Here is a 26,458-nt window from a genome sequence, read left to right as displayed (position 1 = left end):
GTGCACCTTCCTACATGGGATGTTGGCAGGAGCACCTGGATCAACTGCTGGCAACACTTGGTCTCTTGTCCGAAGCTTTTACTCCATGCTGACATTATTTTCTCATTGGAGTGATTTCCTGCAGCACAAGATTACCTTCCCGCAAAGGCATAGAAATGTTATAAATGATGAGAAGCCAATTCAAAAGAACAGAATTTTTTTTAGCAAATTTCAAAAGAACCCAATTAAAAGGCACAGTAATATTGGACAACATCAATCGAATGCTGGGTGGGCAGAGTGACAGTAACAACGGTACCATCCAACCTCAGCCACACACCCTATGTCCATGTGTAAGGTCTTTTGATACGGTTTATTTGTCCTGAGGCTAAGTCCATGTACCTCTTTATTTCCAAGCGAGGTCTTGAAACTGGTTCCCGTAAGTATGAAAAGACCTTGATAATCTTCCTGGATCTCGTCTATGGGGTGCTAATTTGATGTCCAGTCAATTATTGGGACACACATATAACAGAATTATTTCGTGTTTTATAGAAATATATGATATAAAATCATTTCGAATGTAATAAATAAATATTTTTGGCAAAATGCAGCCTCTGCTGGTAACAGTGGAAGCAATTCATTTGCAATAGAAAGAAGTGTGTCTCCACCAGGAGATGGGTCTCTTCCAAAGATGGAATTGCCAACGATCCTGCGATCTGATGGAAATCTTATCTACATCGGCTTGGGTGTGCATCCCAATGCAGAGTTCCCATAAATGTAATCAGGTGTCCATCCCTGCTTGGAAAAGTATTCATCGGACCGGCAGATGGGATGAAAAGACATATGAATATGCAACAGTGACCAGATGGACAAAAGGATGAGGCAACCTTCTTTCTAGTCGAAAAACTGTATCAAAACCAGCCCTGCAAAGATGGCTTTTGTGAACTGGGGGGATTGTTGGGCCAGATGGGACAGGAAGGGCTTATGGATATGACTGTCTGGTAAGAAATACTGGAGATATAAAATCTCTGAGTGAAATAGAAATGAAGGCCAGCTTTGAGATGTAGGCATAGCAGACAGGAAGATGGTGATTAACTGGAGATAAGTTGAAGGATAGAAAACAAAAGGACCCAAGAATGCAGTCCTTCTCCACTCTGCCAAGGCATCAAGGAAAAGGTAGATAAGAAGAGTAGTATTTGGAGTTTAGAATATAGGATGATATGGTAATTTAGTAGTTCTCATAGGTTGCAGGCAAAGTTTGTAGGTTTTGTATCTTGCACCAGTTGGTCACTGTAAATTAGAATATTCAACACAAAAGGAGATATAATGTGTTGTAACAAGGCCCTCGCTCTCTTGCGTCTTTGCCCCTTCTCTTGCCCGCTCTCTCCCTCTGCTTCTTCTACCTTGCTCTCTCTTAGCACTCTGACCCCGGCACTCTTCTTACCTCTCTAATCCCTCTCAGCTTTTTTACCTCCCTTACCTCATATCCTCTCTGTCTCCCTTCAGCCGAGGCTGGTGGCTGAAAGCAGGCCCTGTTTACCCACGACCTTTGCAATAAAACCACATGTTTCTAGATTATCTCAGGTCTGCAGAGTTCCTTCTCCCTGCTGTCCACGGATGCCCCTACAGGGGATACGGTGCAATAGAGGCCAAATCTGAGCTTCACCCAGTATCGATCCTGGGCTCGGTGCTGAACTTTGTTTGTGGCTTTTTTGGATTATATTGGGCAATATTTCTATGGTAAATGTAATGGATAAATTTGTGTATCAAAGATTTAGTCTATTAAAAAGCTACTCCAGGGCATCTCCGAGATTCCAAGACCTGTGGTGCAAGCTGCGAAACCATAACATTTGCAACGGAAATGACATAGCCGGACTGGAGATGGCCCATTCATCAAGGATGGGCCACCACTTCACAGCTGCTCGACATCTGATATCAATCTTGATAGGGGATCCGGACGATGATCAAATCAGCACCCCAAAGACGAGATACAGGAAGACTATCAAGGTCTTTTCATACTTGAAAAGGACATACTTGAAAGGGAACCCCTTTCAAGACCTCGCTTGGAAATAAAAAGATACATGAATATTTGGACTGTCAATGGACTTAGCCTCAGGACAAATAAACCATATAAAAAACCCTACACCAGTACCTAGCGTGTGTGGTCGAGGTTGGATGGTACCGTTGTTACTGTCACTCTGCCCACCCAGCATTCAATCGATGTTGCCCGAATTTATTGTGGCTTTTTAATTGGATTTTTTTTTGAAATTTGCTAAATAAATTCTGTTCTTTTGAATTGGCTTTTAATAATTTATAACATTTCTCAATGAAATTGTTTATTGATGAAATTGGCTGATCACTTATTACATTGAGGATGTTTCCTCCAGGTGTAGGACTGCTTATTTGGTCTGTATCTTGACTTTTGTCTTGTTCTGGAGATGCTGACAGGATTTACTGTTCCTGAATTATGTATTTTATACTAAGCACTACGCCCAGCCCTCTCACTCACATGGGAAGTGCTGAAAAACATTGCTTATGTGTCCATTCCAGTTTGTCAATTAAAGAGGCTTGTCTGAAAAAAGGCACATCTGTTTTACACAGTTGCTCTCATACCACTAGAGGAAGAGAGTATAGCTGTGATATACTCTACTTTCAAAAATAGCGGGGATCTCTTTAATTTAGCATCTGAATACTACTTATTCAAAGGTCTCGGAAAGTTTTCCACAGCTCTTTTAACTCCTACAGGCTTACAAAATTGCTTCATTATATTTTTCATTATAGCACAAGCAGGCAACCAATTCTGAATTACATGCTGTGGATAATATTATCTAAAATCCCCAGAAATTCTTCAGAATATGACACCAATTTTACGTGAATCTGGAGGTCACGGTGTTCTTACAGTTATGGAATATAGCCCATATTGCACTAAGGGATCTCCCTCTGTTTGGGTTTGTAGCTATTTGCTTTAGGCTTCCTTGTTATTGGAGCGTGGTGTCTCTACACAAGAGAAAGGCAAAAGTGAAAATTTGGCAGAGCTGATTGAAGTCTACGGTGCTTTTGCTACTCTTGATGTCCAGTGAAAAGATACTAAATACCTTGAGAACAGTGGTGGAAAAATTTTTCCAGACCTTGCCCAGTTTCTGAATCACTTATGTTCTAAAATGTGACTTGTACATTTTAGAGCATGCAGATCACTGATTGTCTGTGAAAAAGTATGGCTTATTCCCCACGGCACTTCCTTCTAGAAATAAAGCTTTTTTAATTTTTTTTACATTTTTTTCATTTATTTTACCTCACATGTTCAGTAAAACCTTTAGAGATTTCTTAACTCAAGACTCAGATGTCCCTCAAGAGCTAATTCATCTGTTACAGGAAAGGCCAAGGTATTGAAACTTCAGCACATGTATTTTGTCCATTCTTGTAATGCACTGAAGTTAAATAGCAAAATCAAAATGGACTTCAATCAGAACAAAAATTAGATTAGAACACTGCCAGCATTTACTGGCAATAAAAATATTAGAAAGCAATTTTTTTTCATGCAGTCCAGTCATGCAATAAACATGGAACCATAGAAGAACTCAGGTTGGAAGGAGCCTCCAAAATTCATCTGGTCCAATTTTTGGTAGGAAAGGGAGCCTTGATGACATTATCTAGCACTGTGTCCAGTTGTACCTTGGAAATCCCCAGTGATGGGGGCATCTTCTGCAACCTCGAGGAGGTTTTTCCACTGATTGATTGTTCTGACTGTAAAAAAATGCTTTCTCACATCTCAAGATGAAGACATCTGTATATAATTTAATTTTTTTCTCTATTTTTTTCGAGTATTATATAATAATTCTATATAGTTAGCATAGTACTTTTAAGTTCATCTTACCCTTCCTCTGACATTATGCCAAAAAGCCTGATCTTTCAGAATATACAAAATTCCTGAGGAGAAAAACAGTAACAGAGTACATACAACATTATGCAGAAGTATTACACCATCCAGACCTCACAAAATACTTCATAAAAGTAACTCTTACATGCTGAAGAATACACAGTCACACAGCAAGTAAGTTACAAAAATGAAGGAATAAAATGGTCCTTTTATTTCATACTTCCTGATTGATGGTCCAGAAGATACTTAGTTTCAAAGGAAAATATAAGTAGGGTATCAAAAAACCCCTACCATCATCACGAACAGTAGCTTGGAAAAATCTATAAACTGTAGAATGATGCTGTTACTGTAATGGGAGGAAAAGAAAAGTTGGCATAAATTTGGTCCAAAATTTTCATCTTTCTACCATTTTAGCATCATGGAAAATGCTGCCTTCATAGTAATGTGATTAATTTGCATAAGCATTCTGCTAGTGACAGTTTTTAATGTCAGATGAAGAGATATCAAGTAATGTTCTGGTGCAGTTGCAAAGACAAATACAAGCTGCTTTGCCTACAGCAATGTCCTCTCTAAGAATCAGGGCTTCATCTGCCCTCAAGTAAGTACCATTTTTTGCTATTACAAATGAAAGCCCAAAGGAATTGCATCAGCTTGACAGGGCAGGGTCTCAGCACTTGTCTGGATTATGTTAGCCCAAGCTGATTGTGGTTGATTTTAACAGTGATGGCAACCACACGGTGTTCAGGTTGGGCTTAGGTTCCCTTTAGGTGATTGTGACAACAGGAAGTTATTTTCTGCTGACTGTGTTTTCTATTCTCCTAGAACAAAACTGAAGGTAAAAGAACCAAAAATGGGATGGTACCAGTGGTACCAGATGGTACCTCCCAGGCCGTGAGGACAAACCACAGTGGTTATTACAGGGAGAGAATCTTGTTAAGTCAGTTCAGATATAAAAGGAATAATAGAAATTTGAACAGTTGAGAACAGTGGGGAGCAAGTTCCCATACACACTGCAGTAAGGGAACTCCACATATGTAGTGCTCACCATTTTTTCCTGTAAGCCTTGAGTGAAACAGAACTTCAGCTTGTACAGCACAGTATTTCTTTTTCCCTAGGAAATGCAACTATGAGTGTTCTAGGAAATGCAGCTATGAGTGTTTTAAGGTCCATAGAAATAAATGCCCACATTTTAGGTAGAGAAGTGATATTATGGTTAACACAATGACAAAAAAGAATTATTTCAAATTCTATCAGGCATGTCCTATAGGATCTTGCACAAATCATGCTGTTTATCTGAGTGCTCCAGAGCCATCTCAAGTGGACTTAATAATAACTCCTTATCTGACAGGACTGCATACACAGGGTGTGATGAGGGAATGTAAATGCTTTAAAGTTATTTTCTCATCAAGAGCTTCCAGAACATGGTTTCTTTCAAAACTCACAAAAATGCACTAGAGGCTGAAAAAAATCTTCCTTTGGGCAATATTGTGCAACAGAAACTCCTCTCGCCTCATGCAAATGCCTGAGGCTTTGTATAATGGCATGTGACACATAGTCTTGAGCAGCTGTGCTACTCATAGAAGCACGTTTTCACCAAACCCTGGACCATGACTGACCAACTCAGAATAAAACTACTGTGGCTAAACAAGTGATCCTGTGTCAGGTACTGTCCTGAATTATATATGGGATAATTTGATTTCAGTGGAACATGTGTCGGAGACCTTTTTTCTGTCATGGGAATGGGGAGGTTTTGTGTGGGGCAGGTTAGGTAGGCACTGAAATGAATGAAATGAAAGAAACTCCCATTTTTGACACAGTCTGTCATTTGTTAAGAAAGTTATGCTGTTTAAAATGTTATGCCAGTTGTAACCTGACTGTTAAGAAAGTTATGCTGTTTGTACCAAAATCCATACCCTCAAAACCTTATTCCAAGTCGTATAGCCCCTCTAAAACCCCGGGTTCCCTTCCCCTTCCGTCGGGCTAGGCTGTCACCATTCCCCGCCAGCTCCTCGAACTGCCGGCCCCGCCTAATAGGAAAATCCAAGGACTTCCATGGTGCATCGCTCCAAACCGAAGTGCAGTTGCCGGCAAACGGACTCAAAAGCTGCGACCCAGCACCAAATCCAGATAAAAGGGAAACACTACAACACCGAGAAGACCCTCAGCTACCTAGAGACCGAATTCTGCTTCTGCCGCCTCGCCATGACCACAAAGAGACTGGGAAGAAGTGAGGCCCCTAGACCACCTGAGCCCACTCTAGTTCTTGGGGATTCCCTCGAGGCAGGAACTCCCGACTCTGCAGCGAGAGCAGCAGGTTCGCCGGACACCTGATCCTCAGCGGCGGCCGGAACGAGAACGGCGACGGGAGCGAGAACAATGACAGGAGCGGCGACAGCACAGGCGACCCCTCAAGTTCCCCCTTGAAAGAGCTGACTAATAAAGGCTTTTCAAAGGAGCAGGTCTCCTGGCCCATTTATAACAGGCACTGCATTAACTTGAAGCACTCCTTTAACAGCTTCATTAACTACATATTAGTACTGCCAGTACTATTTCTTCTGCTGTTGATACACAGCGAACCTCTGTCGCACAATTTTTGTGTTAATGTTTTATTCTACATCCTAAAGATGCAAGAAATTCACTGCAAGAAGAGTGAGTCTGCATTCTGCAATGATAAGGGTTAAAAGAACTGCCTGGACACTCTAGGTGCCTGTCAAGACAAGCTGAAAAGAAGCAGAGGTCTGTGAATCAAGGTTATTTGTTTGCATTCTTTCAGTTATCTCTTCCTTGGCAACTGGAGCCATTTTTGAGAAACTGTCATAAACTATGCTGCAGTTTGGCATTAAAAACTGTAAGAAGGGTGAAAGATGCCATTTTCCACTAACATGCACATCATGGGAAATTATTCAAGGGCAAATGAAAAGACACTTCCAGATACAGGCATGTCACCTAAAAAAACCCAGCTGTTTTTCACAAGGAATTCTGTTAAAGTAGTAGTGTACTGGAATGCTGCTCAACTTGCGTCTCTTTAAAAACAAACAAAAAATCAGGCTATTTTTGTTTAAGCAATCCCCATCTTCTAATCTCCTATTCTGCTTGAGCTGCAGTCTAAAACCCTAGTAATCCTAAGATTTCAAATTGATTTAATCAATCTTCAGTCTCTTCTTCAATATAGCAGATCTCTGCCTTTTTTCAGCCATGTCTCATGTTACAGGATGTAGTCTTGGGTTCTAGTTTTGCACAGTAGACAGTGTTGTGCCAGCCAGGTTTTTATTTGCTTCCCCTGTGCTAGTCTCGTGCTCCAAACCTTTCTTAAACCTTATTTACTATTTCTTAATACTCTCTTTTAACTGCTCAAGGCAAATAAAGCAATGTTGACTTTGAAGGGGTCAATAACAAATTACAAATAAATCACAAATATATTTTCTGAGGTTCCTAATATATTTGAGTTGCAATAGTAAGTACATACTGCAGGTAATGAGTGGCTAGGACTTCAAAATGGCATCAAGTATCATAGAATCAGAACAGTTTGGATTGGAAAGGACCTTTAAAAATCATTTATCCCAACCCCCCCTGCAATGAGCAGAGACATCTTCAACTAGGCCAGGTTTCTCAGAGCCCTGTCCAACCTGGTCTTGAATGTTTACAGGGATGGGGCCACCAGCACCTCCCTGCACAACTTGTTCCAGCGTTTTACCTCCCTCATTATAAAAAACTTCTTTCTTATGTCTAAAAGAATGGACTAAAATAATCATATCAGATCCAAAACTAGATAGATCGTTGTATTTAAGAAAATATCTTTTCTAACAAAAACCAAACCATTCAAAATCCATATTGTTTACTGACACTTACGCCATCTCTTCCCAGCATGAGAAAGATTTTGATAAGATTGCAGCTCTACTATTGCATTATTTAGTTTGTTTTGGGGTGTGGTTTTTTGGGGGGGTTATATTTTCTTTTTTTTTTTTTTTTTTCCATTTGGTTTCGGTTTTGGTTTTTTGGGGGTTTTTTGTTTGTTTGTTTGTTTTGTTTTGTTTTTTGGTTTTCTTTTTTTTTGTGTTGGTTTTTTTGTTTGTGGGGGCTTTTTGGTGGTTTGGGGTTTTTTGTTTGTTTGTTTGTTGTTTTTTTGTTTTTGTTTTTGGTTTTTTTGTTGTTTTTTTTAATTAAATGATCCTCTATGTCTGAACAGAAAAAAACTCACTATACTCTGTGTTGTGATGACTGTGGGACTGTTTCATGTCTTTCTGAGGAACTAATTATTGCTTTCTGAAATTTCATAGCATTGATTGCTAAATATATCAGCATTCCTCTCTGGGATCTTAAAAAGCATTTAGATTCCAACAGGTTCTTTCCAATTATTCTTCACCACTTATTTTGCCCTAACACCACTTCTGAGCTCTGGCACCAAAATACATTGGTTGTATCTTCCTAAATTATTTTAGATTAAATCTAGATGCTTTGGTTTTTATTTGCTTTAATAAAAACAAATTCATTTTTTAACACACAGTCACAGAAAACAATCCGAACTGGAATGGGTCAGGGCAAAGCTTGCAAGATATGAGCAGGTCTGACCTCCAGCTGGAGCAGTTGTGATGCAAATATGAAGAAGTCTTTTGTGCAGCCACAGAAACAGACTTTTTGTCACCTGCTTCCACACAGAAATTAGGCTTTTGGTACAACAAAAGACAACACAAAATTTTTAAAGCTTTATTTAAGTGACATCCAGCAAAATGAGCTGCATCTCTATGATACAAACTATAACACATGTGTAAGGAACAAATGTGAAAATTTTCCTACTGGCTGGTGTAGGGCAGATACTGGCAGTGCAAATAGCTGTCAGCAACAGCATGGACAAAGAAGAGTTGGAGAAAATGTCTTCTGTCCCAGATCAAATGCTGAGATCCAGCAGATTCCTACTCCCATTTCCAGCTGCTCTGGGTGACACTTGTGGCTCTCCAAGGCCACTGAAGACAGATTCCTCCTCTAAGCTCAGATGCTGGAGCAGAGCCTGATTCATCAGATCTGAAGTTCAGCGCTCCTCACGCTTCAGTCCTTTCCAGGTCAGTACACAGCCAAGGTGAGTGTACAGTAGGTCACTCTCTCTTTGTCCCTATTAACCCTTTGCCCCCTGTCCCACTCATCCTAACAGCTCCTGAATCTTTTCCTGCAAGTCAAAACTAAAGTGCACCGTGACCAGGATAGTTGTCACTGCAGCCTGGAGGTTCAGGAAGCCACAGGCAGGGAGGTGGTGGGGCAGGACTGTTGTCTTCCACCCAGGTATTTTTGCCAAGGTAAAAAAATGGGAAACCTGAAGTCAGCTTCAAAAGGAGCTTTTGTGGAGATCTGTCATGCTTGAGGACACAGGCACCTGTACATATGGACAGGAATTAGACAGAGTGAAACTTTGTAGCAACCATTCCAGACAGTGCTGAGGACAAAATGTCCTTGGAAGGCAAAGTACCTTATAGCAAGGTACCACCAGTCCAGGTTTCACATAATTAGTCCTTAACACTCATAGAAGTAGCATTGCTTCTTGCTCTCCCTGTTCCTCAAGAGGGACTGCATCTTCTTCATGCCCTTGGCCAGGATCATTCTATTTAAAATGACACCTGTGAAGGGACACTTCTCAGTATAGCAAAATGAAAATTGCTTTGTTTGTTGCTGTCAGCATTTTACCATCAATGTACAATTTCAAAGATGAAGACAGGTCTTTATGAAGAGGATGAGAAGAAGCTAAAGTTACGTTATGCTAGATTAAGAGATGCCAGTTGTAGAGCATCTTGAAGTGGAACGATATCCATTTCTTGGTGCTGCAGCTACAAGCAAAACATAAAAAAAAAAATGAATATATTCTGGTATTTTACACAGCAATACACTTGCTACATCACCCTGACAAGGCACTGCAGTGACACTGCCATCCTGGAGAAGTTTTGCTTCTCTGAAGCCCCATTTACAGCTTGCCTGAAAGCAGCATGTCCGATTATCCCTTTTTTCTGACCTAGAGACGGGGCTTCTGAGAGGTGTTTTAAAGACTTTTATTCCATTTTCAGTGTCATGTGAAGGGTGAGATGGTACAGCAGCAGTGGTTACTGTGCTTAGGGAAATGAGTGAAGGGCTGTTTTACACCAGGAGATGCTGGACTGCTAACATCCCACTACCATCTCTTACTTGAGATGGAAAAATAAAGGAAGAGAAAGTAGTACAGATAATCTTATATTCCTTTTGACACTGGGAGCCTTAAGTTGTGAAGCCTTGACTGGGCCTCCATGGTGCAAGTGCACTGCACCATGCAGACCCTGTCTGCAGAAAGGGTTACCTCATTTTGGTCATTCAGACTGTTGTAGGGTTTTCTTGCATGAAAGAAGATCCATTCATCATTTCTGCTGTCAAACAGGAAGGATGTTCATGTGGGAGCACCTTGCTGCATTTGTAGATAAGGGAAAGGCCTCACAGGTGCTGTAATTGCTGGTATGGAGGGGGAGCTGCCAGCAGCTTCCTCCTTTACAATAAGCTGAGGTTCTTCTGTGGGGTTTGTGCAGCAAAACACAGGCCCAATTCATGTGTGTTCCACTGGCTCCTTTGTGTGCAGCCCTTCTGGTCAGGACCACTGTGAGACCGACAGGTTTCATTGCATCGTGGATATGGTCTCTTCCTCTGCTGCAAGGAAAGGAACAGTTTCCCATCTCCTGTACACTGGTCATGCTCCAATCACGAGTCCCAGGACAATGAATGAGCTTGTACAGAATCACAGAATCATTCGGGGTTGAAAAGACCTTTGAGATCATCTAGTTCAACCTTTGACTGATCACCACCTTGTCAACTAGACCATGGCATCAAGTGTCACAACCAGTAATTCCTTGAACACCACCAGGGATGTTGATTCCACCACCTCCCTGGGCAGTCCTTCCAATACTTAACCACCCTTTCTATTTGCATTGGCAGAGAAAGCAAAGAGCTCTGCTCAACAAGTGTCTCCAAACCTCAAGAGACCCGAAAGCTTGAGAGCTGCTGCCAAGTTTTAGCTGTTGCACAAATAAGGATCTATTTATATTTTTGAGTAATTACTGAGTAACAACGTGTATTGCTGTTGCAGAGACATATATCACAATGGATACAGGGATACCCTGGAAAGCATTCTGTGATTTGAGACATGTAGTGGCAGTCACACAGCCAGTGCAGTCCTGCTGTCATAGGGACAGAGCACAGCCTTGATGGATGCCCCAGGGCTCACAGCAGCTCACAGAATCACAGAGTGAGTCATGTTGGAAGTGACCACCCTGGGTCATCTGATCCAGCCTCTCTGCTCAGACCTGGTCACCCTGGAGCACATGGCACAGGATTGCACCCAGATGGCTCTTGAATAACTCTAGTGAGGGAGACTTTAGATATTTATACACACTAATGAGGTCCAGTGTCAGTCATCTCATCTCAAGGTTGAACAGGCCCAGCTTCTTCAGCCTATCCTCATAAGGGGGATGCTCCAGTCCTCCAGTCAACCTTGTTGTCTCCTGCTGCACCTGCCCCAGAAGCTCCCTGTCTCTCTTGTGCTGAGGAGCCCAGAACTGGACACAGCTCTCCAGATGTGGCTTTGTGAAATGTGGGGTTGTGTTTACATGTCAGGTAGAAAAAGGTGGCCTGTGTAGTTGTGGTTGTGAAATGTGTGAAACAAGGCCATGGGACAGTTATAAAAATGAGTTTTAATGAACAGGAAAAGCATGGAAAGAGGCTTTTTGGACAAATATTTTGCATGCTTGTAAGTGAATAATGTGAGCTTTAAAGCTTTCACAATATAAGTTTTAAGGGGGTTTTTTTAGGCCTTTAACATATAGGATAGAAGAATGCAGAAGTATAATAATACTATTATTTGCTTTGAAAATAAAATTATTATAAGCTTTAAGCTGCTTTGTAATAAGAGGTTTTGAACTTCAGCTTTAGAATATATAAAAGGAATTGTAATCACCTAAACAAAAGAAGGGAGCTTATCCCAAGCCAAAAATTGATGATCCTGGAAAGGAAAACTGGACGATCCTGGTAAGGGAAGCTAAACATCACCATCACTGATTTATGGTCCTGGAAAGAGAAGCTGGACCTCACCATCACTGAAGTATGATTCTGAAAATGGGAAGCTGGACATCACCATCACTAATTTACAACCCTGGGGTATAGAAATTCGACGTCACTAATAGGAACTGATCACAATGGGGTATAGAAATCGGACTTCACAAATAGAAACACGGAAGAAACTGTTATAAATATGCTATAAATGACTATTATAAAGTTGGCTTTTTGCAGGATGTGTGCTATATGATTAATAACTTTGTGGTAAGGATATAAGTTTTTGTTTCTGCTGTTAGTCAAGAAAATTGGGCATAGTGGTAGTATTGATATAGTACTTGCTTAAACTGTCTGTTTGGCCGGGATAACCAGTGAACATGTAAAGAAGACTCTGCTATTGATACAACAACTATCAGCATCTACGATCTGAAGAAAGCATGGACCAAGGCCCAATCTGGAGCTGATAATGAAGACACAGCCAAGAAACACGCATGCTCTCAAAAGGTGGACCCAAGGAGGGGCCATGCAAAACAGTCCCTGGAATACGGAAACTAGTTTATGGAAAAATATGAATATTCAACAGACTGATACAACAGAAAGGGTATTTAAAGAAAGCCTGTGAAATAGCAGGGTGTGGACATGGCTAAATGCCAAGTCACCCGGCCGGCCGTACTTTGCTTTTTTTCCTTATCTCCTAATTGTCTTATCTTTTATTAAACCTATTTCTTAAAATCTACGTAAGAAGTGAATCTCGTTTTCCACAAAATATAACCAAAGAAACCCCACAACAAAAATCAAACCAAAAACCAAAAAAAAAACCACCACCGCCAAAAAAAAACCCCAAAAAACCCTGCTGAGAAGTGCTTATGAAGATGCTCAATAAATACCAGCAAAAATTAGTAGCTAGCATGCAGTTGGAGGGGAGACTCACACTGTACGCAGTATGCTGCTTTGCTCACACTATACCATTAATGAATTAATGAATTAATAAATTGATTGTTGCTTTACATATTGGCTGAGCCAAGCTCTTCTTCCTTACAGCTTCACCAGGACTGAGTAGACGGGCAAGGTCACCTCCCTCGACCTGCCGGCAATGTACCCAGGCTATCACTGGGTACTGAGGCCTATACTCTAGGCCTCAAGGGCCGTGCTGGCTCAGGCACAGCCTGCTGCGGCCGGGGACGAAATATCATGTAAATGCTAACGCTAACGCTAATGCTAATCTCTGGGACACACACGGGCCCCTTTTGGGCCGCGGCCGGGGCGGCTCCGGCCTCCCTCGCTCAGCTCCTCCGCAGCGCGGCCTCCCGCCGCCAGGGGGCGCGCCCCTCCCCGGCGCCGTGCGCGCCCCCGCTTCCCGCCCGGCCGCGGCGCCAGCGCGGCCCCGTCCCTGGCGGCGCCCATGGCCGGCGTCATCCGGCGGCTGGATGAGGCCGTGGTGAACCGCATCGCCGCCGGCGAGGTCATCCAGAGGCCGGCCAACGCCATCAAGGAGATGATCGAGAACTGGTAATGCGCGGCCCGCCCCTCCCGCAAGCCGGCCGCGCTGCGTGGGGCGGGGAGGCAGCGCTGGGTCTGACACCGCGTCCCGGCCCCGGCGTGCGGCGAGCGGCCGGCGGGGGCCTGGGTGCCGAGGAGGGGCGGTACCTGTGTGTGCTCGTACGGCAGCTTGGAAAGCCGCGTTCCTGTTTGCTTCTGTGTTCTGGCCTTGTTGTTTGAGAAACTTACGAATTGTTTGCATTCGGTGGCAGGTTAATTATTCATAGAATCATTTAGGTTGGAAAAGACCTCCATGATCGTCCAGTCCAACCATTAGCCCACTACTCCAAATCTACCGCTAAGCCATGTCTCTGAGCACCACATCTTCAAGTATTTTAAATAACTCCAGGGTCAGCGACTCAAACTTGGGCAGCCTGTTCTGTGCTTGACCGCCCTTTCTGTGGAGATAGGTATCCTAATATCCAGTCGAAAGCTGTCTTGGCACAAGTCGAGGCCGTTTCCCCTGGACCCATCACTTGCTCCTTGGTAGAAGAGGCCAACCCCCACCTAGGTACAACCTCCTTTCAGGGAGGTGAGAGCAATAAGGTCACCCCTGAGCCTCTTTTGCTCCAGGCTAGACAACCCAGCTCCCTCAGCCTCTCCTCATCAGCCTTGTGCTCCAGACCCTTCACCAGCTCCTCTGCCCTTCCCTGGACACACTCCAGCACCTCAATGTCTCTCTGTAGAGAGGGGCCCAAAACTGAGCACAGGATCTGAGGTGTGACCTCACCAGTGCTGGGTACAGGGGGACAATCACTGCCCTGGTCCTGCTGGCCACACTATTGCTGACACAGGCCAGGATGTCACTGGCCTTGTTGGCCACCTGGGCACACGCTGGCTCGTGTTCAGACAGCTGTTAGAGCAGCACACCCAGATCCTTTCCCGCATGGCAACTTTCCAGCCACTCTTCCCTCAGCCTGCAGCACTGCGTGCGGTTGTTGTCACCCAAGGGCACGACCTGGCACTTCATCTTATTGACCTTCATACCGTTGACCTCAGCCCATCAATCTAACTGTCCAGATCCTTCTGCAGAGTCTTCCTCCCCTCCAGCAGATCAATGCTTCTGCCCAATTTGCTGTCATCTGCAAACTGAATAAGTTTACACTCAGTCCCCTCATCTAGGTCATGGATAAAGATATTAAACAGAGCTCTGGGATTGAAATTGCTTTCTTGGTTTCTTGTTTTCTGCAGTTTGGATGCTAAGTCTACGAGTATCCAGGTAGTAGTTAAAGAAGGTGGTCTAAAGTTCATTCAGGTTCAAGATAACGGCTGTGGTATCAGAGTAAGTAAACAAAGTTGACAGGTGTGTGCTGCTGTTTAGAACTATCTTTTAAAAGTTACTTCAGTTTCTAAGTGTTTCTGATCTTGAAAGTGATCTTTCACTCGGAAAGTGACTGTTGCTTGTCCCTTTCACATAGAAAGAAGATTTGGACATTGTATGTGAGAGATTTACTACAAGTAAGCTGCAAAAATTTGAAGACTTGGCTAGTATTTCTACATATGGTTTTAGGGGTGAGGTAAGCTCTTCATCAAGGGTTTGAAATGGTTCATTGTTGTTAATCTGGTGTAGTGGGTTGTACACAGTATCACATTCCCAGTACTCTTTGCAGAAGCTTCTGTTTCCTGAGAGAGTCTGCTATGCAAATATAGTTCAAAGTACCTAGTATATAGTTTCAGTGTCTTTCAAGATTAGGTGGATGCCTACAGGGAGGTATATGTTCTTTTTACAGTCTGGAATTAAGTTTGGAGGTTTTTTAATTGAAACAAATCCTGTCTTTTCCAATGATGGTTCAAGAACCTGTAGGTAAAAGACAGTGGAAGATTTGAGTGGAAGGTGAATCTTCGATGTCAGATTTGTCTAAATACCACACTTTAAACTAAATGTGCAAAATGTACGGTGGTCTTCCTTTGTTTTTGCTGTTAGACAAAGTTTGTATCTCTGACCTGTCCGATATACTGGTTCTTCATACTCTCATAGACTGTATGTAAACTCTGGAAGAACAGTCAAGAATGAGTTTAGCTTTCCCATCTGGATGAACAAGATACATGAGTGTGTGTCCTGTGCTCAGATGCATAGATCCTCACATGCTCCAGAGAGTAGACTGCTTGGGTCCTCTACTCACACACTTTCAACATAATCATCTCCACAACTAGCAGAGTCTGGTCCTGAGGCTGGTTTCATCTGTATGGACATATCCATTGAGTTTTCCAGGAAGGCTATTGTGACCTGACTTTGTAATATTACTTACAGTCAAGAGAAAGACTTGGGCAGGAGTGAGAGAGTAACAGCTAAAACCTTCCAGCTGCTTTCTAGTTAACATGAAACAGAAAAAGGCACAACTGTAATAATTTTGCAAATTTCTTTTAGTTATGCTGCATGGTTAACCACTTGCATCGTCAGAGATAGTGAAATATTAAGGAAGCCAGAAAGATCTCCTGGATAAAATTTCCGGAAGTTTAGTATTATAGATACTATAATTTGTTTTGAGCTTTACTGACCTTTAATTTCCTTGTAAGGACTTTTATTTATTACTTGCAAATGGTATATTGAGATTTAGTGATGGTGTTTAAAGTGTGGACATGCCTCAGCGTTCTCCAGAGCAAGGTTTACAAAGATGCTTTCTCTTTTCCTAGGCCTTGGCTAGCATCAGTCATGTTGCCCATGTTACAGTAACAACTAAAACAGCTGATGCAAAGTGTGCATTCAGGTATGCTACCTGTTATCCAGGTGACTTCTGCTGCGTGCAATAACAAACAGATGTCTCAATTGCAGAGCTCGTGTTGTGGAGGAGGGTATGGTAAGGGGCAAGTATCAAAGAGACTTGGAATGTGAGAAAATACATTTTTTCAATTTGTAAAAGTAAGCTTTGGCTTAATAATTTATTTTAAAATTGACAGAGGTGGGGTGGGGAGGCCGGAAATCTTGAAAAAACTTCTGTTTCAGTAGCTAATATAGGTTAAACATTTGTCTTTGTCTCCATTTCAGGATTAAAAGTTGTATATATATATATATTATGGGCATCATGTCTAGCAAATTTCACAGGTCTCAGCACAGGAACTTAGAACTTAGTTTGTTATCTTTACGATACAATAGGTGCTTTATCCTATCCAAAAAGATTTTTGAATGTTATTTTGAAAACTTTATCTAAATGATAAGCTTTTCCATTAATTTCTTAACCTCTTTTAAGAAAAGGGAGTGGGAAAAAGGACAAGTTCTGAATCTTGTGTTTTCAAAAGATTGTGTGACTATGGTCTTTCTTCCATTAAATACATAGGGTATGTAGAGGGAAAGAGAAAGTCTATCTTTTTAATTAAAGCATGTCTATAACTTGCCAAAAGACTTGTGTGGGTCAGAAATTTCATATGCTCATGTCAAAGGAAACAGATCTTAAACTAAAGTCGAGAATTTCTTGTTAGCATAAGTCTAGTGGGAGAATTGTTATTAGGCCATGTCTAGCTATTAAAGAAAGAAAAGTATGCAGTAATCCTGCCGTTAGAGGAAAAGGTTCAGTAATTCAATATCAAAACACATATACCGTGATCAGCCTCGTTTCCTCTGCTGTTATTCCCTTTCACCCACTACCCCTCTGCCTCTTACAATCAATGAAGACAGTTTTACTCTAGCAGAAAGGTGGAGGAAGCTAATTCCCAGTGTTCCAAATTCTTTGCTGAGAGAAGTGTGACAATTACGGGATTTTTTTTGTTTTAATCCTTTGTTTTTATCTCTCCATGTCTGCCCTCCTATAAATCTGGACGTCTGACAACTTTTTATTTTCTCCCTAGAGCCACGTACAGCGATGGAAAAATCAAAGCCCCTCCGAAGCCCTGTGCTGGAAATCAAGGAACTCAGATCACAGTAGGTTTTTGTGCCCATTCTCTTTCATTCTTTTTTTGTTCCTCTTGCACCAATTACATTGTAAGGTACGAAACAGTATCATCTCTGAAGCTGCAGTTTGTTAGGTGAACCTAAGGAGTTAAGGAATAAATTAAATGTTGATTTTTCATAAACTACAGTATTCTCAGAAAATTTATATACAAAATAAAAATTAACAAGATGGATTTAGATTAATTCTATAGTAAGAGAGAATTTTAAAAATTGTCTTTAATTGTGAACTTTTCTCTGTAGGTTGAAGATCTTTTTTACAATGTAAATACAAGGAGGAAGGCTTTAAAGAATCCAAATGAAGAATATGCAAAAATACTAGAAGTTGTTAGCAGGTAACCTAAAGAAGGAGGCTCCCAGTTTTATATACTGCCATGGGGTGTACCAGGGTTTTTCAGAGGGACTGGCAACTGTGTGGTTGGTATAATTTTGTTGGTGGTGGTTGTGATTTTGTTGTGTTTTTTTCAAATTATTTGTTAGTGTGCAGTGACAGATAACAATTTGATGTGAAAATATAGGCAGGAAATAGTGGGTTCTATCTGTGGCTATTAATTATTTGTAAGAACATCAGGAAAGAAATGGTGATGGACTTCAATGAGTGAACTTTTCAATGTACCTGGGCTGAAGAGAATTCATGTAAAAACTGCTCAGGAGCATTGAGATTTGGCTGAATACAGGAAAGTCGAATGGCAACTTAACGTCTCCAAAAAGGAGTAATATCACTTTAGCTATTGGATGTTCCCTTCTTGGGCTGCTTGGTTGCATCTGTTGCCACTGCTGTAGTCTTACATAGTGTACAGAGGTTTTGCAAGCAGGATCTGCAGAATTTAAGCAAAAGAACTGATTTACACTTTCAGAATTTCACATTAAAGGTAGCTAAGAGTAGCAAGACTGTGTACCAAAGTTCAGCCTATTCCCCAAATAAACTGTTAAAGAGTCTTTACTGGATTCGGCAGCCTTCAGCCAGGAGGTGGAGGGTCAGATCCTGCTCCTCTGTTGAACAGGATGATCTGAAGTCTTGCTGAGTTACAGCCCTCTAGGTCATTGGTTGTTCTTTTTCATTAGGACTTTTCTATTACTTGATTCAGGGTTTTTTTTTCTTCTTGAATTTTTGAGTTCACAGCCACAGCAGTCTAATCTTTGTCTGCATTTTTACATTTCTCATCTTGCAAGGTTCTATGGTGCGTTTTTTCTCTCAATGCAGTAATTTCCCTAGAAGTTTGAGCCGAGATTGTGCAGCTGTAGCGTATCAGATCTCAGCCATGGAATCACAGATAGCTGAACTGTCTGGGTCGGAGAAGTTACAAGGGTGGGCCAGCCATTATTCAGATGCTTTTCCATAGTAGTTGATTTCCATAGTAGTTGAGACTTGATTCTGTTACACTGAGGATGTTTTGATGCGTCTTTTAGTTAAACCTGTACAGTGAAACTGAAAAAACAAGTTTGTAGAACCTGATTTTTTTTTTTTTTTGAGAAATAAGCTAATCTGATCCTTGAATTTCTTCTGGTTACAGTTGAGTTATAAATAGGACACACCTTTTTTTTTTTTTTTTTTTTTTTTTTTTTTAGCTGTTCAGACTGCAAAAGCTCAGCTTGGGTCAAATTGCATTACTGTCTAACAGGAAGTGAAATTGCTTGCCCCCATTACTAGCTGCTTTTCAGAAGTCAGGGGAAACAATTACCTTTTCACCAGATACTGCAGACTTACATTTGTGTCTGTTTTTCAGGTATGCCGTCCACAACTCAGGCATCAGCTTTTCAGTTAAAAAGGTGTGTAGATAAAGTCTTTGTAACTTCACTGTGTGTCTGCATGTGCCTGTGTATATATACAGAATGTGCATATCTGAAAATGCCAGAAAATTTGCACTGCATCTTTTGCAACAGGAACAGCAAAGAGAACCTTCCCTTACACTGAAGTGTTGAAGGGTATGTTGGTGCAGTTTGGATGGAAAGCCCATCAGTTAGAAGTAAACAAGACAAAAATATATTTGTCAGGAGTTTGGAGCATTCTGTGTGGTCGGTGCTGTATTTGGTTTAGCTTTATGTGTTGTTTCAGCTTCTCTGGAGAGCCTGGTTACTAAGTGCTGTATGAAAGAGGCTGGGGTAGATTATCTTTCTTCTGTGCCATTCTTGATAATTATTAACTGAACTGAGTGCGTTCCAGGATGGAGTTACTAGTCTCAGTGGGTCTGATGTGCTCCAGCTGATCCTGTAAACATGTGCCATTTACCATCCATTGCTTTTTTTGAACATAAATAAGTCAATAAGAATACAAAACAATATAATAATGTTATGTTGTTCTCTGCAGTTTTCAAAGAAATGTTATTGTTTCATTTAAAGTGTTTCTAAAACTTCCTCCAGAAAGGTGAATTGATTGATACTCATTCGTCCTGTCTTTAGCAAGGTGAGACTGTGTCAGACGTTAGAACCTTGTCCAATGCCTCAACAGTGGACAACATTAGAGCCATCTTTGGAAATGCTGTTAGCAGGTACGTTGATGTCAAATTCATGAAGCTTTCCAGTGAATCACTCTCCCTTTTCTCTTTAAAGACGTGGGCTGTGATAACTTTGCTTACTTCCTTTGCAGTTAATTTCAGAGAAGAGGCAGTGCTGCAATTAGAGAGCTCTCCCTTCTTTTCAGAATGTGTGACTTTTTTCTGTGCGCCAAAGGGAAGAGGAAAGCTACAAAGTTGTTCCTTTAATGCACTGTGAAAGAACCATCTGCTTGTAACTTTCTGCATGCTCATATAAAACCAGCAAGCTGAACCTGTATTCTTTACAAGTTCCTAGCCTCTTCCTATACCATGAAAATCTTACCTTTCTTACTGTCTGCTACCTGATAAATTTTGAAGCTATTCATACTGGTTTTTAATGAAATCTTATGGTTTCTTATTTTGACAAAAGCTACATTAGCTGAAGCTGTGTAAATCAGATAAAAAAATTTAAAAACTGAAAGATCATCTGCCATTTTAGGAAAAAATCTCTATATGAGACTTTCAGCAGTGAAGAATTAATTGTATAAATTTGTCCCATGAATAGCTGCGTGTCACTTTGGTTCTGTTCTGTTACTGACTGAAGTCAACTTCACATTTAATGAATGTAACTTCTAATTCATGAAAACACCTTTAGGAAGCAAAGCAAAATAAAGAGGCTACTAAGTCATGAGGTTTGCAGTGTTCTATATATTTCCTTGCTGTGCATTCATTTATTCCTACTATGGATGCTCATTTGTTAAGAGTTTTTCCTTTGTACAGTTCAGGATAAATTGTCCATTTCAGAGTAAATGTTTTGATAATTTCTTTTCAAGCAGTAATTTACCCAGTTTGAGATGATGTTAAAAACTGAACACAGATAAAAATGGCAATATATATTGGTATATATTGAGGTTGAATTGGAAATAAGTAGCTCTTAAGTCTGTTCTGTGTTAACTTCAGAAGTTGGCATAATGCTTTCCTAGAGAGCTGTGCTCACAAACTACCAAAGTGGATTTTCCTTGACTAATGAATTATGAAAATTATTAAAACTGTTATGAAAATAGTTAACATTAGGATCTATGTGCATGAGCAAGAGAGAAGTTTTTACATTTTAATGTCTTCTTAACAGACCAACAAGACACATTAGACTGACAAAAGCGGACAAGTAGTCCAAGAAAAAATGTGTGTGCTCTTTCCTGGCTGCAGACAGTTTTGAAGTGTTCTTGTCAATCACCATCAATGACTTTAAACAATGAAATGCATATTAGAATTATCAATAGGTTATAATGCTGTGGATACTGTGATATATTAAGTATTAAAAATATAATGGAGGTGATTTTACTGATCCCAACCATACAACATTGCCAGTTTACACTAAGAGGAGGAAATTATGCAGTTAAGGTTAAATAATTACTGTGTCCCAGCAATCAATGTTTGAGCTCTCAAATAATTTTAATGCTTTCATTAACTGTTGTAGATCAGTGTATGAAGTAGAGAGACTCGAGCAATAGGCCCTGAGCCAAAGTTGACCTTTAGATGAACCTTTCAATCATATGTTATATGAGATTTGTATCTGCTCATTAGCAAAATACACATGATCATTAGAAAAATATGTGGTGTGATAAGAACATATTTATCTTTCCATATTTAGAGGATGGACAAGACATCAGAAATCAGACATCTGCCCTTGTTTGGAGGTATATGGTCAAAGCCAGCTTCCTTGGCTCCTCCTTGAGCCCTGGCCAGGCTTTGGGTGGAACTAAAGAGGAGAATGAAACCAGATGTTTCTGCCTTAGAGTTACATGAGCTTTTTTTATTCAACAATATAAAAGCTGGAGCTTCTCCCAGCGAAGGTGGAGTCTTCACCTATGTGTGGACACACTATGTAGGATTTCCCAGTTACCAGGAGTGATTCTCCAGTCCTTTGCTGTGACCGGGGCTCCCTGGCTGATGTGTGAATCTGGATGATGGTAAAGTGTTAGGGTAACTGATGATGTATCTTCTAATCACTGTAGGCAATCTTTTGTAGTAATGATTAGGTGCATTACTTATATTATTCTTTAGTAGTTCTTTGCTGTTTTGAACTCTAGTTGATGACACTCATCCCTTAAAGTTGGTGTCTGTGTCTTTTGTGCTGACCCTGCCAGCTGGCAAAACAGAATATCACTGCCTGTGAGTTCTGCTCGAAATTTACATCAACAAAAGAATTAATTTTTTGTCTGTGTTTCTGTCAAACTTAATAGGGAACTCATAGAAGTGGGCTGTGAAGATGCAAATCTGGCCTTTAAAATGAAGGGTTACATCACAAACGCAAACTACTCTGTGAAGAAATGTATATTTTTACTCTTCATAAACCGTAAGTTAAAATAAAAAGCAGCATTTTATACAGTCATATGTTACATAATCAGAAGAACAAAACTTTCTGAAGGCCTACAAAGTGCATGAGCATTCTTAAAGACATTTTTAAGAATAAATATTAATTGTAAATCTTAAGAGTGCTTTTCAGTTTGTAATGTGCATCATACTTGGCACTTTATTTAGTGGAAAACCGCTTAGACTGGACCTAAAGAAACTTTGGTGTGTCAAGGTTATGGCTGTGTCCTGCCAGCTTACACAGATTGATCTCTCCATTCTGTAGCAACACTGGCATGGGTTGCAACAAACCTTGACTGTATGAAATAATGAAAAGGTAGTCTGCTTATTTCAGTATTTGTGGGAAAAAACACTTCTAAGTGTAAAAGATGCTGAGAAAATACTGTCTATTCCTGGTTTTATGTGAAGAATAAATAGGTCTTGGGGGAAAATGGGTATAACATTCCCTTTGAAGACAGAAAGCGTGGAGATGTATGTCTGCAGGAGTAGCTGGGCACTGTGCAGTGTGTGTTAGCTGGGCTCTTTGAAAACAGCGCTGTGTTCTGTGTTTCAGATCGGTTGGTAGAGTCAGCTGCTCTGCGCAAAGCCATAGAAACTGTGTACGCTGCTTATTTGCCAAAAAGCACACACCCATTCTTGTACTTAAGGTAAAGTAATAGGAAGAAGTAGCCTTTTAATACTGTCTTGTAGGATATAACATGGTTTTAAGCATTGCCCTGAGAAAATTAATGGTCAGGCAGGAGGTAAATATCATTAAGGAAATCTTAAGAAGACAGACCTTGTTTTTAGAAGTAGTGAATATCTGTAATTTCAGCTGAAATCCTTTCCTATTAATTCTTGAGACACTACAAGTAAAGATATTTCTAGAAGTGGTATTTGTCGTTGTACAATGGAGAGGTTGTTTTAAGCTTACCTGTGTAAGCTATTTTGCTGAGTGACTTTTTAATTATTTTTTAATTATCTAAACAAGTCTGACTGTAATATAACTTTAGCAGATTTCAGGATCTTTTTGACTTCTTTATATGTAATGACATCCCCAAGCCTGACAATTTTTGTCAAATTTGAACCCATATTGGCTTTCTCTGCCATCCATGGGATATTTTAGGTTAACTTCTTTTAAAATGTTTTCCAGCCTGGAAATAGCCCCTCAGAATGTCGATGTGAATGTGCATCCTACAAAACATGAGGTGGAGTGATAAAAGTTCTGCATTATTTTAATGATTAGGGATAATTTACTCTGTTCAGTAGTAAAATCTTTGCAGATATGGCACTTACCAGTGTTGTACTGGTACCTTTAGATCTTTGCTCTGTTTCAAGTTACTTTAGTATACCAGTGTTAACAATGTGGCAAAAGAGAGAGAAAAAAAGTATGAGAACATTTTAAGTACATTTCTGTCAAGTACCTGGTTAGCTGTCTTGATTTTATAAATATGTTAGCTTTCACATGTGGTATATTGTTTTTTTATTCTGCCCTGGTTTATGTGAAGAAGATGTGATTGAGGAAACTGTTCTGTGTATTTGGTAACACTTTGGATTTAATCTTACCAGAAAAAGAACTCAGGAAGATACTCTAGTCTCTCTTTACATAAAGCATAACATAAGAATTACTATCATTTTTATACAAACTAATTTCCGTGTGGGGTTTGTTTTTTTTTTCCCTTAAAGATCTTTTTCTTTTGAGACAAAGGAATGGTAACTAATGATTTTAATGCCAAGATGATGATATTCACTCTATGCAGATTGCAAGTGCAAAGCAGGTGGCCTTTTAAGCAGTCGCTGGGGGTTTCAAAGTGCCTCTGAGCAGTAAGATACTGTGAGAAGTGTGACTAATCTTTCTGGTTCTTTTTTCCTTCTTGTTCAATCTCTTCTCTTTACTTCCTCATGTTTGAATGAAGACATTGCTCCCAGGGGCTGACTGCTCTTCCAGTGACGTTGTAAAATCAGCAGCAAACTCTTCTGTGGTTACCAAGGGAACGAGTGATAAAGTTTATGCACATCAGATGGTCCGCACTGATTCCCGAGAGCAGAAATTGGATGCTTTTCTTCAGCCAGTGAACAGCCCCCTAAGTGCAGGGCCCACTGAAGTGACAACAGAGGTTAATGCAGAGGGTGCAGACAGGCTCCAGGATGCTGAAATGGAAGAAGTCAGTGACCTGGTTGAAATGGCTGATGTTCAGGAGCATACAGTGAAGCCCGGGGGGGGTCAAGCAAGAGTGGACACTTGACTCCTGAGACTATGTCTTCTCGGTAAGTCCCACCTTTCCTGAACTGGTGCAAGGCTACCTATTCATTTCATGGCACAGCCATGAAACTAGAGATTTTTCTGATCTCTTTAGACTTCTGCTTTTCCAGAAGGGAAAAATTCTCTAGAATAACTTTTCATGACATTTTATTGAGAAACCTAATCTGTGAACTGTAAATTACGTAACTCTGATAAATTTTGTGACTGGAATACTGAAAGGCAGGAAGCAGTATAAATAATGGCATTAGTTTAGGAGATCATACTGGTCTGTCTCTTTCTGGAAGCCTTCCTTTTGTGAGGTATAGAAACTACATCACTGAATTCGACAGGCATTACCCTAGTAAAGGCTAAAGTGCTGTAAACATATTATAGCTCCTGCAGGAGCTGTTATAAAAGGCTGAAGTGCTTTGAGGGAATCTGATTTTCCCAGAGAAATGGGCATGGAAAAGAAAATCGTTAGAAATACCAAAATTTTTGTTGTGTCTTTTAGAGCCCAATTTGCTTGGTGCTTAAGCAACAGTTGCCTGATGTGATTGGTATTAGAGTGTCACAAATTCTCTTAAAATTTTGAACTACCCTTTCCTAACAAATTATTTGTCAGAAGCAATATAAAACTGTCTTTCTGGGAAACTGTCTGCATTTCCTGGGTTAATATACAGCATGTGAATTGAGCATCTCATCTGTTGCTGTGTTTGGCCTAAGTGACTGGAGAATTGAACATAATTCCTTATGTTTTGGTGTTACAGGAAGAGACCAGGGGAAGACATGGATGTAGAATTGGAGAAAGATGACACCAGAATGGACATGACTGCTGCCTGCACCCCTAGAAGAAGAATTATCAATTTGACCAGTGTGTTGACTCTCCAGGAGGAAATCAGTAACCAGGCACATGCAAGTAAGCAAGACCTGCTTCTCAAAATTACTGTTGTTCTACCAACTAAATATGACTGTTTGAAATGGGAAAGGGTATTTAAAAGGAGGCCCAGTGAACTTACTGTGCTGCTAAGCAAGTTTTTAACAAAAGCTTTTGCTTTTCATTTTTATTTGTATCTGTCCCACATATATGAAATGGTGAGACTTGTAAAATACTCTCTTTTTTGTTAAGAGTTGTTTTAGAGAAAGGTAAAAGGTGTGTGATTCTTTCTAGGGTGTTTCCCTCTTAACTCAGTTGCCTCTGAAGGCATCTTACACTGACTCATACCCTTATTATTGATATGTCTAAATGCTAGGAATCTCACATTCTGGGGGTTTTGTGGGATTTATTGTGATTTTTTTGGTTGTAAGAATTGGGGGACACTCCATACAAACAGCTGTAATAAATAACTTTTCTATAAGTTGGTAAGAATCTTAAACTTTAGAAAGCATGAACTTCTCCTTTACTTGTGCTCCAGTAAGCGTTTTGCAGAGGACTGGGTAATACTGTTCCAGTGATTCCCTATCTGACTGTCACTGCTTAAATACTGATATCAAAGAGTTGTACCTGAACCCTAAAATACCCCAAATTGTCTCAAAATGCAGAATAATACTTATGAAGCTGCCTGACGTTCTGTCTTATCTTCACATCTGTAAGAAGTACCTAAAAGAGATTCGGAAAGAGAAATCTTTTCTCAGTCTCTTACATTCCTTTAGAAAATATAACAGTGGAATTAGTGTAGCGTAGTGCTTTGTACATGCTGTGACTGCAAACATCTGTAACAAAGCTGCTCCCAAGGATGGCAACTAGTGAATTTTTTTTGTGTAATGCCTAAAATGAACTCTTGTACGAAATCTGACTTCTCATACCTTTCCCTGTCTTGTCACTCATATATATATTAAAAAAAAAAAAAAAAAAGTTACTTTGTGAGAGAAAAAGAAAGAAATTATGAAAAAAATATTACGGACCTATTCTATCACACTTCTAGAATTTAGTCTGATAATAGCTAGATTGTGTTGCAAAGCTGGTTTACACCTGCAGTTTTTGAAGTATGTGTGTGCTTATCACCAATCTCTTGTGGCTGGAAATTAATTTTGGAAGGCTAGTCAAATACAGAGACTTTAATTTT

The 26,458-nt window shown here is 40.4% G+C and overlaps 1 protein-coding gene across 1 annotated transcript; it reads left to right on the top strand.

Moving 5' to 3' along the window:
- Positions 1-13,275: 13,275 nt before the first annotated feature.
- LOC136374899 (DNA mismatch repair protein Mlh1-like) lies at positions 13,276-25,496 on the top strand (the record flags this gene model as incomplete). The annotated part of the gene is given in 14 exon segments (XM_066340281.1): positions 13,276-13,414; positions 14,636-14,726; positions 14,863-14,961; positions 16,079-16,152; positions 17,228-17,300; positions 17,571-17,662; positions 19,055-19,097; positions 19,728-19,816; positions 22,045-22,157; positions 22,728-22,821; positions 23,307-23,361; positions 24,070-24,369; positions 24,372-24,421; positions 25,163-25,496. Coding segments are annotated over 14 exon segments (1,614 nt in total), but the record flags the coding sequence as incomplete, so codon positions are not given.
- Between the last annotated feature and the right edge of the window lie 962 nt (positions 25,497-26,458).

This window comes from Sylvia atricapilla, unplaced genomic scaffold, assembly GCF_009819655.1.
Source record: "Sylvia atricapilla isolate bSylAtr1 unplaced genomic scaffold, bSylAtr1.pri scaffold_186_arrow_ctg1, whole genome shotgun sequence".
Lineage (NCBI taxonomy): Eukaryota > Metazoa > Chordata > Aves > Passeriformes > Sylviidae > Sylvia > Sylvia atricapilla.
Note: the sequence above shows the minus strand (reverse complement) of the source record. Positions and strands in the feature narration are given on the sequence as shown.